Source organism: Budorcas taxicolor, chromosome 18, assembly GCF_023091745.1.
Source record: "Budorcas taxicolor isolate Tak-1 chromosome 18, Takin1.1, whole genome shotgun sequence".
Taxonomy (NCBI): domain Eukaryota; kingdom Metazoa; phylum Chordata; class Mammalia; order Artiodactyla; family Bovidae; genus Budorcas; species Budorcas taxicolor.
In genome coordinates this window covers 51,011,639-51,027,317 of record NC_068927.1, presented here as the reverse complement: position 1 = coordinate 51,027,317, position 15,679 = coordinate 51,011,639, and the positions used below count along the sequence as shown (strand labels likewise).

The following is a 15,679-nucleotide window of genomic DNA, read 5'->3' as shown; positions in this document are numbered from 1 at the left end:
GTATTTTATAAAGCTTTCGTTGGCAACTGTGTGAAGATGGATCAGAGGATGAAAGAGCAGAGGCTGGAAACCCAGGTGCCCAGAGGTAGAGAAGGGAGAGTGGGTGGGAGAGAGTCTTGAGTGGACAGTTCTCTGGCGAGGGGAAGGATACATCTAGGAAGAAGCCTGGGGCTATATGCTGGAGATGGGGTTCCAGCAGTGTCACCCTGTGAAGGGAACCCTGGAGGGGCAAGTTTCAGAGGAGGAAGGGGAAGAATTGTACCCCCCCCCCCATTCCTAAACATGTCCCTCTTTGGAATCTATTCTCCCCAACCTTTGTTCCCCAGAGACACCTCTCCCAGGCCTGAGCAAGACATTCCCCTCTCCCTACCTCCAGCCCCTTCCCACCAAACTCCCAAATCCCTCTCTGTCCATACCCCGCCCCCAATCCATTCCAATCCTGCACTCTGCAAACAGATGGACAACTTGGTTAACGAAGTCCAGCCGGCGGAAGAACTGGCCTGAGGAGACTTAAACCTTCCTTCCCAGGGGTGGCCTGGAGAAAACTTCCCTTGGTGAGAACACGTAGGGGTGGGGCAAGGCTGGGTCAGGCTTTCGCAGCACCAGCACCGTTCTATTTCTGCCCTCTTATCTCTTTCAATCACATTGTCCAGGCATTTTACAAACTTTCACTGGGTACCTGCTTGGTGTCCAGCCTTGTGGGAGGTGATGCTGTGGCCCAAGCAGTGGGAGCCTGAGATAACCTTGGTATATCAGAGGGTCCACAGTCTAGACAGTGACAGCCCAGGGCCAAGATGCAGTGGCAGGAGCAGAAGAGCCAGAGCTGGGATGGGGAAAACAACACAGGACACCAAGGGAGCCCAGAAAAGGCCCCAACCCATCCTGGAGCTTCAAGGAGGGCTTCTGAGGGAAGGAATCCTTTGGAATGAGTTTCTGGTGAGAATTTTGGGTTCTGGGGAATGAGGGTGTGTTTTCAGAATGGGGACGCAAGTTTAAAGATCCAGAGGCCTCTTTTCTCCCCTTCCATTTTTGAGTACTTGCTATGTATCAGCGGAGAAGGCAATGGCACCCCACTCCAGTACTCTTGCCTGGAAAATCCCATGGATGGAGGAGCCTGGTAGGCTGCAGTCTATGGGGTCGCGAAGGCCGGACACGACTGAGCGACTTCACTTTCACTTTTCACTTTAATGCATTGGAGAAGGAAATGGCAACCCACTCCAGTGTTCTTGCCTGGAGAATCCCAGGGACGGGGGAGCCTGGTGGGCTGCCGTCTATGGGGTCGCACAGACTCGGACACGACTGAAGCGATGCAGCAGCAGCAGCTATGTATCTGGGATTGTTGTAGGCACTGTGGATAAAGCAGGGAAGAAAACAGAATCTCTGTGTTCTTGGTGGTGGAGTGCACTTGGAGCCATTTTAGAAATACAGCAAGTCAAAGAGTGTGGCAGGATTTTAGCGAGCAAGCAGGAGTTTGTATCTGGCCAGACCTGAAGGGCTTTGAGACAAAAATGAGATTGAACTTTGTACCCATGACAGTCGGGAGCCACAGGCTAGTCTCCAGCAGCAGACGTGCCACCCTGAGAGCGGAAAGACGGGGCATTAGGAAGACGTATGAGGCACCACCAGAAGACAGGCCGGAGAAGTCCTTATAAGAAGAAGGCTTCGGGTAAAGTGTGAGGGGCGGGGGAGGCGAGGGGCGGGGCTGCGATCGCCCAGGCAACGTAGGCCGCGCCAAACTATTGGCTGATCGTCAATGCGTCATCCTCCCCGCTGCTTCCGCCCTCCTGAATCCAATGGGCGCGGCCTCAGCGAGATGTTCAGCCCCTCCCGCCCCGAAAGCGGGGTGGAGTGGGGGATGCCAGCCAGTTCTTGCTTCGCGACGCGGTCCTGGCCTGGTATAAAAGGATAGCAGAGAGCACAGATGACAGTGTTGGAGTGAAGATAGTAGCTAAGTTAAAGGAAAGTGCGTTGGTGTGCCCTCCACTCTGTAGAGACGTGGCCCCGGCCGGCTAGTCGGAATCCTTTAATTGGTCCGCGAAGCAAAGGAGGGGAGAGCGGGTGGGGCGTCTCCTGGCGACTAGCGGGTGGCCCCGCCCAGCAATCCGCGCCCCGCGGCCGGCAGGACTCCAGCCAATCGTGACTCGCGGCTCGGCTCCCGGGCGGAGCTGGGTGGGCCTGAGACCAGGGTGAGAGGCCCGGGGGAGGTGAACCAGGCCCCTACCCAACGCTGGAGGGTCGCTAAGCCGCGGGCGTTCCCGGAGGTGGTGGTTGCGAACCTGGCAGCTGAGGTGAGGTGTGGCTACCTGGCTTGGGATCTGCCTTAAGTTGAGGGAGGTGGAGGCGCTCCCTCGAGAGTTGTGGAGGCGGGGTATGAGCGAGAGTAGGGGGCGCAGATTCAGGGTGATAATAGGGGTTGGAGAGAGGATTTAGGGACCGGGGTTTCGAGATCCTTGCACGGAGGTCAGAGTTTTGGGGGTGGGGGGCAAAACCTTCCAAGTGGAGGAAGTTTGAAGCTGGGAGATAGTGTGTTTGGAGAAGCGAGAAAACTAGAGAAGGAAAATTTGGGGGAAACTAAACATTAGGACAGTCTGGGACAGGTTGTATTCGGGGCTCTAGTGTTTAGGGAAAGGTGTGAGGGGCTGGGCTGGGATCCCGGACCTTTGGAGAAGCGAGAGAAGTAGGGGCAAGGACTCTGGGTCTCCCAGACGCAGAGTCGGAGAGTGGGTTCTGGGGAGAGTTCCCTGTCGGGTCTTAGAAGTCACAGTGGGAGACTGGAGGTGAAGTCGAAAAGCGTTTGAAAGACGGGAGAATAGAGGAACGTTGACGGGAGACGGTCTCGTAACTGAGATACTTAGTGTCCCGAACGGAGTGAATCGGAGCGCATTTGTTTGAGCGTTGTGGCTGGGGTCCTGGGTCTCTGGGCCTGAGAGCAGCCTGAGTGAAGAATCCAGGACCTTCTGCGGTTCCAAAGGACCGGGAGAAAGCAGTTTTAGAGCCAAAGTCTGGAGTGGGGGAGGGGTGTTCAGGGCGTGGAGCTCAGACCCGCAGCCCAGGAGGCAGCGGAGGGCGGGGCTTGGCAATCGCCAAGCCTCTGGACGTCCGGGTTCCCTTCCCCCACGTACACTGGGCCACTGTGCGCATGCCCCGGTGGGGGGCAGGGCGGGGAAGGCTAGTCCCTGCGGCCTGCGGAGCCCTCCGGGGGTTGTAGTGCTTGCTCAGCGTCAGTTCGTGTACCTGATGGCTATTGGCCCACATTTCCCAGAAGCCCCTGGGCCAAATTGGGGCGTGTCTGAATGCTGAAAGGGGAATCGTAGGGGGCGGGGCCTGTAGAGGGCCGAGATCTGGTTGGATGGACTGGTGGGGGCGGGGCTTGGCGTGAATCAGTTCTAGCAAGTTTTCCTGTGAGGCTCGCCCAGGGGAAACCTGAAGGCCTCCGGGGAGGGAATGAGGGAGGCCCCATACCTTGTCATTGGGCACGCTCCCAGTCAGTTAGGATGAGGGCATGGACAGAAGTAGCTTCCATGTGGAAAGAAGCGTCTTCAGAGATAGGTGCCTTAACAGGGCTGCAGGTGGCTGGAATGTAGGCACTCAAAAATATTTCATAAATAGCAGTTGACTCTCGTTCATTAAAGTGCGTGATGTCACATTGCTTCCCAAGATCACACAACTGAGCAGTGTGAAAAGCAGAATTCAGACCCAGGATTCTCTGCTTCAAGGCCATAGCTCTGTGCTCAACACCTGTCTTGTATCTGTCACACTTGAAGAAAAGAGTATTGTCGAAAGAACAGCTTTAAGATTTAGGGGGACTTGAGTTAGGATCCTCATTTTGCATATGAGGAAATTTGAGTCTCAAGTAGTTAAACTCACTGAGGCAACACGGGCAAGTAAGTGGGATTCAAACCCTTTAAGTCCAGATTTTGGTGTGTGGTTTTTTTTTTTTAATATTTTTATCTGTTTATTTGGCTGCATTGGGTCTTGGTTGAGGCATGTGGATCTTCTGTCTTCCTTGCGGCATGCAAACTTTTAGTTGCGACATTGGGATCTAGTTGCCTGACCAGGGATCAAACCTGGGCCCCCTACATTGGGAACGTAAAGTCTTAGCCACTGGACCACCAGGAAAGTCCTGAGATCTAATTTTCTTGATCACGTACATTGACTTTTCTTCTTAGCCTTGTGGGACTCATACTATCTTCATTTTTAGATGCAGAAACTGAAGTTTGGATCATTACAAATCAGTAATAGTCATACTAGAGATTCGGGATTTGAATTAGCTCTGCTCTGTCTTATTTGCCCCTCTTCTCTCCATAGGGCATCATGGTAGGAGGCCTGAAGAGGAAGCACTCAGATCTGGAGGAAGAAGAAGAGGATGAGAAGTGGGACTGGAGTCCAGCAGGCCTCCGGAGCTACCAGCAAGCCCTGCTCCGCATCTCCCTAGACAAAGTCCAGCGAAGCCTAGGCCCCCGAGCACCCAGCCTTCGCAGGCACGTGCTCATCCACAACACCCTCCAGCAGCTCCAAGCGGCGCTTTGCCTGACTCCTGCACCTGCCCTGCCCCCAGAGCCCCTCTTCCTGGGCGAGGAGGACTTCTCGCTGTCGGCAACCATTGGCTCTATTCTCCGGGAGCTGGAGACCTCCATGGATGAGACCGAGCCACCTCAGAATCCAGCAGCTCCCCCAAGCCCCCAGAATGAAGTGCTTTCCCAGCCCGATCCAGTCTTCTTAGAAGCTCTGAGCTCCCGGTACCTGGGGGACTCAGGCCTGGATGACTTCTTCCTGGACATTGACACATCTGCAGTGGAGAAGGAGCCTGTAGTGGCCCCACCAGAACCTCCTCACAACCTTTTCTGTGCCCCAGGGTCCTGGGAATGGAATGAACTAGATCACATCATGGAAATCATTCTGGGATCCTAAAACTTTGATGGGGGGCAGGGGAGGGCTCCTTCCTCATCCCAGTCTTGGTGGGATGACTCTCTGGATGCAATTCTGTGTGTGTGTGTGTGTGTGTGTGTGTGTGTGTGTGTGTGTGTGTGTGTGTTTTGATGGGGCCTCTAAGCAGTGGCCTCCTCTCCTCCCACTTGAGGGTTCCACAAATTGTCTTGCATGTGTGTGTGTGTCTGGTTATCTCAGCCTTCTGTGAAGGTGGGTCTTCCTGAATTAATTTATCTCTTCCAAATGCCTTAATGAGACTCTGTTTCCGGGAGTCTGATTTCCCACTTCCACATTTCTTCTGCCTTTTCCTCTAGTTCTGACTCCCCTTGTGTCACTGGGGCCTCAGGGAAGATAAGCTGGGCCTGTCAAAGGATGACAGGGATGTGCTACCTGGTTGCTATGGAAACCCAGCCTCTGCCTCATGGCACCTCCAGGTAGTGGGAGAGGCTGGCCTCCTCCCCCAGGCTGAACCCCACCTCCTTCACAGGACCCCAGTCCCAGCAGCCTCCTGATTCATGACCAGGCCGGACCACGTGCAATAGGGTGGAAACCAAACTGCTCCATGCCGCGTTATTTAAAAGAAAAGCGGGTTTTGTGGTGTTTTTGTTTGTTTGTAATAATTTTTTTTTTTTAAATAAAAGTATTTTGGAAGGGGTGATGTTGCCTAAAGTTTTTTTGTAGGTCAGTGGGAGGGACCTGGTATCCTTAGGGGCATGTACCCCTTCCCAGTCAAAGTTGGGGTAGGTATATTATTAGATACAATATTTATTGAATGTTAAGACCACTAACATTATTGAACGCGAAGAGCGCTGTTCTACCTACTTTTTATTTGAATTAAGTCATCTCCTCCTCATGATTATACTGAAATAGATAACTGTTACCACATTTTACATAAGAGAAGGTTAAAGGTTCAGAGAGGTCAAGTCACTTGCTCAGGAAGAGTGAGGACCAAACTAGGAAGAGTAAGGACCAAGGAGCTAGAACTCAAATTCAGGCTACCTCCAGAGCCTTCTTAACTATTATATTCATTGCTTCTTTGTAGATTTAGACTCCCCAGCCACATGGTGGACACAGGAAGGAGAAATTAGGTCACATGAATTAACATGTCAAAGGATAGGGCTCTCTGACACTTAAGAAGTCAGCTCTTTGAGACTTCCCTGCCTGTCCAGTGGCTAAGACTGTGCTTGCAAGGCAGGGGACTCAGGTTCAAGACCAGATCAGAGAACTAGATCCCACATGCCACAACTAAGAGTTCAGTGCTGTAACTACAGATGCCGCATGCCACAACTAAGACTTGTCCCAGCCAGATAGATAAACAAAAAATTTTTAATGAAAAAAAATCAGCCCTTTTATTTTGTAGGAAATGTGCTACAGAGGCCCAGAGGAGAAAGAAAATGCTCAGAGATCCCCAGCACTAACAGATCTTTCTACAAAACTGTTGGCTAGGAAGTACAGTCCAGGCTAAAGTTAATGGTTCCAGTGATTTATTTAGGGGGTGCAAGCCCAGGCTGGCAAGAGTAGGGGAAAAGAAGGGAGGCCAGGGAAGATGTGATGTATACTGCTGCACTGGCTAGGCCTCCACAGAGACCTTTGAAAACATGACAACAGGTAAGTTTATGCTGCATTTAGGGACTTTTCTGAAAAGGATACAAGGAGGAACCACTTGTGGTTGTAACATGCAGGGAAAGGAAGGGGATTTTTTTGCCTTTGCTTTCTGGCTCAAAGCCAGGTTCTCACCTTGAGAGAGGCATTGCATCTAACTGAAAACAGCTGGGTAACTGACAGGTGGGTGCCAATCCAGAGAAAGAAAGGAGGTGGTCAAGGGGATCTCCAGAAGGCACATGCCCGTGTCTGACTCCAACTTAAACCTCTAGGTGACATCTTGCTCACTCAATTGTGTCCTACTCTGCCACCCCACGGACGCAGTCCTCCAGGCTGCTCTGTCCATGGGATTATCCCAACAAGAATACTGGAGTGGGTTGCCATTTCCTCTTCCAGGGGATCTTCCTGACCCAGGGACCAAATGCAATGGCAGCCAGGTTCTTTACCACTGAGCCATCGGGGAAACCCACACTCAGAATAAAACCCCAACCCACGCAAGGCCTGACAATCTTGCACCTAGCTTCCCTAGTTTTAGCTCTGATTCTCCTCCACTCCTCACACAACTCCAGTTGACCCCAGGGCTTTTGCACGTGCTGTTAACTGCCCAGAGGACACTTCTTGCATAAGTTCACCCATACAAATGTCTCCTTCTCAGAGAGGTCTTTCCCACCCTTCCTAGCTTAACGTGTCCAGGTGCACCCCCACCCCAACCCCATTTCACATTGTTTGAGTTTGTTACTAGTATCTTGTGCTCAGTCACTCAGTCGTGTCCAACTCTTTGTGACCCCTTGGACTGTAGCCCGCCAGGCTCCTCTGTCCATGGGGTTTTCCAGGCAAGAATACTGGAGTGGGTTGCCATTTTCTCCTCCAGGGGATCTTCCTGACCCAGGGATGGAACCAGAGCCTTTTGCATCTCCTGCATTGCAGACAGATTCTTTACCACTGAGCCATCGAGGAAGTCCTAGTAGTACCTATCCAATCTCAAGTTATTTATGATATTTTTAAGGTTAGGCTCCTGGTCTGTTGAAGATATCTCTCAGAGGAAAGGGTTGGGTACTGCACAGAACTACCCTTGGCACAGGTGGGCACTCAAATTTTTTCTTTTTTCTATGTGCTGTTGAAGATGAACTCTCAATCTTGAGATAGCCAAAGTCCCTGCCACCTCTCTCGACTCACCTCCCCCACACCATTTTCTGATGCTCTTCAAACACACCATGTCCCACCCTCAACACCTGGAGTAGTATCTGCCTCACTGAGCGATCATGCAGAGTGTGTACGAGGGCTCTTGCTGCACACCAAAGATTCCAATAATTGCTCAAATTTACTGAGTGCCTATGTGGACCTGGCACTCTTCCAAAAACATGAACGAAATAGAGTTCCCACTCTCATAAAACATCATCGTGGGAGAGGCTGAAATATACACTGAAATAAACAGTAAAATGTAGTCTGTCAAGTAGTGACAAATGTTACCAAGAAAAAGCAAGAAAGTGATGGGGATGTTGCTATTTAGATGGGAGGCCAAAGAAGGCCTCACTGACAGGATGAAATTTGAGAGGGACCTGAAAGACCAGACGTGATCTTTGTGAATCTGTGGGGATACAATCCCTATAGCAGGAACAGCCAGTGCAAAGGCCCTGTGGTCAGAGCATTAGTTGAGTGTTTAAAGGACCATTTGGAGGTCAGTGGGATTTCCCAGGTGGAGCTAGTGGTAAAGAACCCATCTGCCAATGTAGGATATGTAAGAGACTCCGATTCAATCCCTGGGTTGGGAAGATCCCCTGGAGAAGGGCATGGCAACCCACTCCAGTATTCTTGCCTGGAGAATCCCATGGACAGAGGAGCTTGGTGGGCTACAGTGCATGGGGTAGCAAAGAGTCAGACACGACGGAATAACTTAGCAAGCATCCAGGTGCCTGGAGTAGAGAGAGCAAGGAGGAGAGTACTAGGAGACAGGATGATAGAGTTTGAGGGGGCAAGTCCTGTAGGGTGTTGTAGAGTCCCATAGGGAGGGCTAGAGCTTTACCCTGAGTGAGATGGAAGGCATGGCAGGGTATTGAGCTGTGCAGGAAGGAGACTCACTTTTTTCCCCCCCCAATATTTATTTATTTAATTTATTTATTTGGCTGTGCACATAGAGTCTTTAGTTGTGACACACCAGATATTTTAGCTGCACCATGGGAACTCTTGATTCCAGCATGTTGGATCTAATTCCCTGACCAGGGATCAAACCCTGGCCACATGCATTGTGAGCAGGATGTCTTAGCTAGGAATCACCAGGAAGTCCCCAGACTCACTTTTACATGGACTCTCTTTGCCCTAAACATACAGGTGTATGCTTAGTCGCTCAGTCGTGTCTGACTCTGCGACCCCATGGACTGTTGCCCGCCAGGCTCCTCTGTCCATGGGGATTCTCCAGGCAAGAATATTGGAGTGGGTTGCTATACCCTCCTCCAGGGGATCTTCCCAAACCAAGGATTGATCCCAGGTCTCCCGCATTGTGTGCGGATTCTTTATTGTCTGAGCCACCAGGAAAGGCCAAAATCCCGCGTTGCAGGCGGATTCTTCATCGTCTGAGCCTCCAGGGAAGCCCCAAAATACAGGAGTGATGAGGAATCATGGAGTTTGTTAGGACCACGGTGAGGCCAGTATGAGGAGCACCTCCACTTTCCAGATGATCAAACTGAGGCTCAGAGAGGCCCAGCTACAGCCGTCAGAAAACTGGCGAGAGAAGTGGAAGGGCTTGCCTCGTAGAGGGAATCGGGTCGCTGAGGGCAGAGTCCGCGTTCCGCAACCTGCCCTCCCGCCTGGGTCCCGCGTTGGGGGATGGGCCTCGGACACCTTGGTCCCTCCCACCTGCCCACTCTGCCTGGGAGCCGGGCCGGCGCCCCCTCTCTCCCCAGGGGCGGGGTGGAGCGGCCGGCTGGAGGCGGGGCGTTCCCCCGAACCCCCCCAGCCCCTCTCCCTCCCCTGCTGGCGGAGGCTCCTCCCCAGGCCTGCCGGGACGGTGGCTCCGCTTCTGGTTTCATTTCCCGAGGCCCGGCCTCTGTCTGTTTACCTCCCCCTGGCCCTTTGAATTTCTTCTCCACTTTCTGATTTCAGCTCTGCTGTCACCTCCTCAGGGAGGCTCTCCCGGACTACCCCGGCTGCAGGTACCTCTCTCCTAGCCTATTATCCCGTCCTATTTGTGTGTGTGTGTGTGTGTGTGTTTAAGTCACTGAACAGAAGCAGAAAGTATCTTCCTCATTTAGTGATTTTCCAGGGTCTTCTCATCCCGCTCAATAAAAACAAAGGTCCGCAGAGTGCTCTGAAGGGCCTGGAAACTTCTCTGACTTCCTGCCTGGCCGCAGTGACCGTACCTCCCCACCTCAGGGCCTTGGCACTGGCCCTTTACTCTGATTGGAACGCTTCTTCCAGAGCTTTACCTCCCTCTCCCACTTCATCAAGTCTCTACTCAATGGATGTCACCTCTTCAGAGAAACCCTCCACCACTTTGTCCAAACTGCACCCCCTTTCATTACTCTTCTCCTGCTCTGCTTTTCCTTTTCACTTATCACCCTCTAAGATACTAAATCATTGCTTTATTCAGTTTATTGTCCACCTCCTGACATCAGGGATTTTTGTTTCTAATGTTCCAGCCATATCTTCAGTGCCTGGCACATAGAAAGTGCTCAATTCATTTTTTTTCACACTTCTTTTCTCTTTCCACTCCATCCATCCCCTGTTCCATGAGAGGAGAGACCCTGTGAGGCGTATCAAGTGCTGTGCCCCCATTATCTACAACTGCCCACCACATATTAGGTACTCAATAAACACACGCTAATCAGATGCCTATGAGCTCTTTTTCTCTTTATGACCTGGAAAGAGCCACCTGCAGACTGAGTCTCCTTTTTCCAGGCCAAAAATATAATTATGTGAGTTTGCCTAATAGGAGCCTGGTTCTAATCAGCATTTTACCCTTTATTCATTTTGAAAAATTTCAAGCACACACACACAAAAAATATGAAAAAAAAGTATGTCTTCTGAGCACTTGAATACCCTTTCACCTAGATTTAGTTGTTAACATTCTGTTTCCTTTATTTGAATATGTGTATGTATATGTGTCTGTTTTTTTCTTTTGCTGAACCACTGGAGAGTATATTGCAGACATCTGAATGTTGTACCCCTAATAGCTCAGCAGGCATCTCAAGATTAAGGACGCTCAACTACAAACCACAGTCCTATTTCACATGTGACAGAATTAAGAATTTCAGAATATCACCTAGTATCCAGCCTATATTCAAATCTGCCCAATTTTCTCAAGAACACCCTTTGTAGAATTTACCACAAACTAGAGTCACTTTCACTTTTCACTTTCATGCATTGGAGAACGAAACGGCAACCCGCTCCAGTATTCTTGCCTGGAGAATCCCAGGGACAGAGGAGCCTGGTGGGCTGCCGTCTATGGGGTCGCACAGAGTCGGACACGACTGAAGCGACTTAGCAGCAGCAGCAGCAGCAGAGTCTAAGGGAGGTTCACATGCCTATTTGGTTGTAACAAAGAAATTATACAGTATCTTTTATTCTGGAACATCCACCCCCTAACCTCACTAATCCCTTTCTGTGGTTTCTTGAAATTGGATTTTTGGAAGAACAACCCAGCCTTGCTGTAGACTTCCCACACTGTGTATTTGTTTGACTGTTTTTGTGTTTAATATTGTCACTCTCTGTTCCCTGTATGCTGAAGTTTGGGCCTAGAAGCTTGAGACTCACTTTATGAAATGTAACAAGGAAGCTCCACAAGGAATGTTGTGTACTGCCTAATGTATCACATCAGGTACCACCCAGTGTCCGGGCATCCCGCTGCTGTGGATGCAAAGTTTCATTATATAGTTAAGGTGCTGAGCTCCTCCTCTTCCCATCATAAAAGGATATTTCCCCCTTTGCAGTTAGCAAGGAATTTGTGGGATGATGCTTTGGAAACTGTCGAGATCCTGTTCCCCATTAACTTTTCACCCCAAAGGGTGAGCATCTATTGAAAATGGTTGTCTGAATCAAGTAGTTGAGTTAGCATTTTTGATAGCTTACTTTGGTCAGAAGATTTATTCACAAACAGTTCTTCCCCTTAGCGAATGAGGAATTAGCAAATGAGGTATTTGAAGAAGGTAAGTCCCATTGTCAGTTTATCTGATGTGTATTAAACTCCTGTCCACGTGCACCCCACCGTGAATGTCTCCCCTTGAACTGAGCACCTGTGGTATTACTACAACAGCCATTACTAATGAAAAAAGACACCTAACACACCACTCAGCATTGTGCAGGAATTGTTTAATCCTCAAAACAATCCTCTGCGCCAGAGGCTATTTCTCTCATTTTAAAAATAAGTGAGAAAACCTAAAGAATTAAAGCACTTGGTCAAGGTCACACAGCTATTGTACTTACGGAATGGAGCCCAGGAAGGGACTCCAGTGCCATTCCACTCCCTACCCCTAACTCCTGTCTGTAATCACAGGACAGAGTCCAACTACCCAGAATTTGCTTATATAGTGCTCTTACAGATAATACCTTACTTGAAGTTTCCCAACTCTCAAGAGGTAGGCAAAAAGATCCCCCTTTAACAGACTCTGTGGGCTCAGAAACCAGAATTTGAATCCAGGACTAAGCTGGCCTGGAGTGTAGACCTCTGTTGGGGCTGCTTGCGTAAGCTCAATTATTGGGTTTGACAAATGCAGATGTGATGCAGATGTGGGCAGATGTGAGGGGGCCCACAGCTTGAGAGACAAAAACTCCACCGCGCCACCGTCCTACAGGGCCAAGAGCCACCCTATCTTCCTCCCTCCCTTCAAGCAGCCTCCCGGACATGCGCCCTAAAGACAACTCGCCTCTCTTTCTAGCCTGCCTTCTACAGGCTCCGCCCATCACCGTCTAGGACCAATCCATGGGTGAAGGGTGGGGCTGCCACGGGAGTGGGCGGTAACTAAGGGGAGTCAGGAGCCGGGAGTCGTGAGCTGGAGTCAGAACTGCGTCTCTCAACCCAGGTGCCGGTTGCTGAAGCAGAGCGGGCGAGCAATGCTGCCGCCACCGCTTCCTGATTGGCTGCGGGTGGCTCCCTCTTCTTTCTGATTGGCAGCTGGTGAACTAGGTATGTAAATGAAGGGAAGAGGCCTGGGGAAAGAGGGATACTGGCCGCGGGGTTCTTTGGCAGGTTCGATCCCCCGGTCCGGCAGGTGCCGCCCCAGGGCTGCCCGGGATCGAGGCGCACGGGCCTCTCCGTGCCGCCCGCCCCGGCCTGGCGGGTGAATCACACCGCAGCCCGGGAAGGGGGCGGAGGCGCCGGCTCCCTGGCTCCGGCTGCGTGACTCACCCGCCCCCGCCGCCGCCGCCGCTTCGGGAGGAGTAGCCTCCACTGCCTTCCGGAAGCGAGCGGAGGCTGAGAGGGCAGAACGGCCCTCCGGGGATCCCGGCCCGCACGGTCCCTGGTGGCAAGCAGAAATGACCACGTCCCGCGGGGCACTGTAAAGAGTCCTGGGGTCTGGAGAGTCGGAATCCCCGGGGAAAGCCGGCCTGGCTCCGCCAGGGGGCGCCGGGGCCCGAGGGGCGGAGTCGGGAGTGGGGGCTGAATTCCTGCGGTTCCGGACTCTCCGATTTGCTGGGAAGGAGGCGAGGACCCAGTTTTGAGTAGTGTGAGGGGGTCACTCTTGAAGTCCTCCTGGGCAAGGATCTGGGTACTATACCCTACAGGCTGCCTGGCTTAAAAAAGCAGGTTGGGTCAGGGGCACCCACCCCGGGGAAAGTGTGGGTCTTCAAACTTCTCTCCGTGACCCCCGTGCCCATCAGGATTTTCCGGCAAGCTTTGTCCACGCTGTCTCTCCAATAAATCCTGAAGCGACCATCTTCCTTCCATGCCCACTGCCACCTTATGCGCCCAAGTCACCGTCTTCGCCCACCCCAAAGACTGCAGTAGCCTCCGAAAGGATCTCAGGGCCGCTCTCCCCTCCCCTCCTCGCTCCCCCTTCCTCTTAGCAGCCAAGGGGATCTTCTGGAAACCTAATCAGTCCACAACACCACTGTCCTCCCTGCTCAAACCCCTTCAGTGACTTCCCACCACACCCCCCAATAAAATCCAAGCTCCTTGCCTCTGCCTACTCTCGAACCCCCACATCCTCCCTACTCCACCCTCAACCCCCAACCCCCACACAGAGTCCTTTTTCAGCTCAAACTCATCCAGTCTCTAGGCTTTTCTTTGCCTTTGCTGTTCTTTATTCCCAGAATGCCTTCCCCCTGGTTCTTCCATGGCTGATTCTTTCTCGTACTTGAGGGCTCATTTCAGATGTCACCTCCTCAGGGGAGCCTTCCCTGACCACTCTCCAGAAACTTTTAGCATCTTCCTAGCACCATCGGTACATTTCTTGTGTTTGTTTATTGTCTGATGCTATTAGTAGACACTCAGTAAATATTAGATTAAACCATGTGAAACAACTGCTTTTGTAGGTTTAAAAAAAAAAGTTGAATATTGGACATTTCACACTGGACACTTCATGTTAGCCATTTCACACAGTTCATTGAAGAAATAGATAATAGTTATTATCAATAGTACTTATTTACAGGAGTAATTGCTATGTACCAGACACTGTCCAAAGTGCTTTTTTTAATCTCATTTATTCCTTAGAACAACTCTAGGAAGTAGATACAATTATCATCAATGTCTTAAAGCTTCCCCAAGAAAACGTAGGCTCAGAGAGGTTAAGCGCTTTGCCCAAGATCACACAGCAATGGTCAGAACTTCACACTGGCTTTCCATAACTGAATGACTCTTCCCACAGATGATGCTGAGCAAGGGCCTGAAGCGAAAGCGGGAGGAGGAGGAGGAGGAGAAGGAAACCCTGGCAGTGGACGCCTGGTGGCTGGATCCCAGCCACTCAGCAGTAGCTCAGGCACCCCCAGCCGTGGCCTCCAGTTCTCTCTTTGACCTTTCGGTGCTCAAGCTCCATCACAGCCTGCGGCAGAGTGAGCCGGACCTGCGGCACCTGGTGCTGGTAGTGAACACACTGCGGCGAATCCAGGCATCCATGGCACCCACGGCTGCCCTGCCACCTGTGCCCACCCCACCTACAGCCCCCAGCGTGGCTGACAACCTGCTGGCCAGCTCTGATGCCGCCCTCTCAGCCTCCATGGCCAGCCTTCTGGAGGACCTCAGCCATATTGAGGGCCTGAGCCAGGCTCCACAGCCCCTGGTAGATGAGGGGCCACTAGGCCGCCCTGCCGGGGGAGCCTCACCCAGCCTGGGCGCCTTGGACCTGCTGGGCCCAGCCACTGGCTGTCTGCTGGACGATGGGCTCGAGGGCCTGTTTGAGGACATTGACACGTCCATGTATGACAGTGAACTCTGGGCACCAGTCTCTGAGGGCCACAAATCCAGCCCTGAAGATGGACCAGGCAAGGAGGTAGGTCCAGATCTGGACGAGGCCGAGCTGGACTACCTCATGGACGTGCTGGTGGGCACACAGGCGCTGGAGCGACCACCGGGGCCAGGGCGTTGACCCCTCTGGGCCGGGATGTTGATCTGATGTCCAAACTGAGCCTGCTGGCTGGACCAACTCTCCTTGGAAAGACACAGCTGGCTTCCCTCGAGAGGGGCTTTGGAGAGAAAGAATCCAGTCCTGGGCAACTTCACCTCCATCCTCTTGTCTCTGACTGATGGGGAGGGGAGTCTGGGATTGGCCCTTGTGATGAAATGACAGGGCCTGGTGGCTGGAATGTGATTGGACTAGGTCCTGTGCTGAATCCCCGGAGGCACAGCCTGGTATACATTTGCGTCGATGTGGGAAGAGACCCCAACCTGTTTTTTGAAATTAAAGCCAGTCCTGGAAAGTCTGAAGTGTGTGTACTGCTTTGTTTCTGGGCCAAGGCACTGGTGAGGGTTGTAGAAAACCTCTAGCATTTATCAAGCGAGGACTGTGCACGCAGCAAGTTCTAAGCACTTGACGTGTGCTGATTTAATCCTCATAACAAGATGGGCATGTCATTATCCTCATTTTACAGTTGAGAAAACTGAGGATCCAAGAAGTCAACTCTTACAGAGATAAGTTTCAAACTTTACTGTTTTTTGGTCTGAGAAGCAGACCAATTAGGTCTGGAAACTGGCTCTCTAGAAAACTTCTGGAATATACTC

The 15,679-nt window shown here is 51.7% G+C and overlaps 2 protein-coding genes across 3 annotated transcripts; both read left to right on the top strand.

The window, feature by feature from the left end:
- Positions 1-2,141: 2,141 nt before the first annotated feature.
- On the top strand, positions 2,142-5,571 carry SERTAD3 (SERTA domain containing 3). Its single transcript, XM_052656265.1, has 2 exons — positions 2,142-2,288; positions 4,309-5,571. The coding sequence occupies exon 2, from the start codon at positions 4,315-4,317 to the stop codon at positions 4,909-4,911; it is 597 nt and encodes a 198-aa protein (XP_052512225.1). The 5' UTR covers positions 2,142-2,288; positions 4,309-4,314; the 3' UTR covers positions 4,912-5,571.
- Positions 5,572-9,576: 4,005 nt separating this feature from the next.
- Positions 9,577-15,381, top strand: SERTAD1 (SERTA domain containing 1). 2 transcript variants are annotated; one of them, XM_052656381.1, is made up of 3 exons: positions 9,577-9,680; positions 12,546-12,649; positions 14,331-15,381. In XM_052656381.1, exon 3 carries the CDS (start codon positions 14,331-14,333, stop codon positions 15,045-15,047), a length of 717 nt encoding a protein of 238 aa, XP_052512341.1. In that variant the 5' UTR covers positions 9,577-9,680; positions 12,546-12,649; the 3' UTR covers positions 15,048-15,381. The 2 variants fall into 2 exon arrangements, with proteins under 2 accessions (XP_052512341.1, XP_052512342.1); XM_052656382.1 differs by lacking the exon at positions 9,577-9,680 and having other exon boundaries at positions 12,521-12,649.
- Positions 15,382-15,679: the final 298 nt, after the last annotated feature.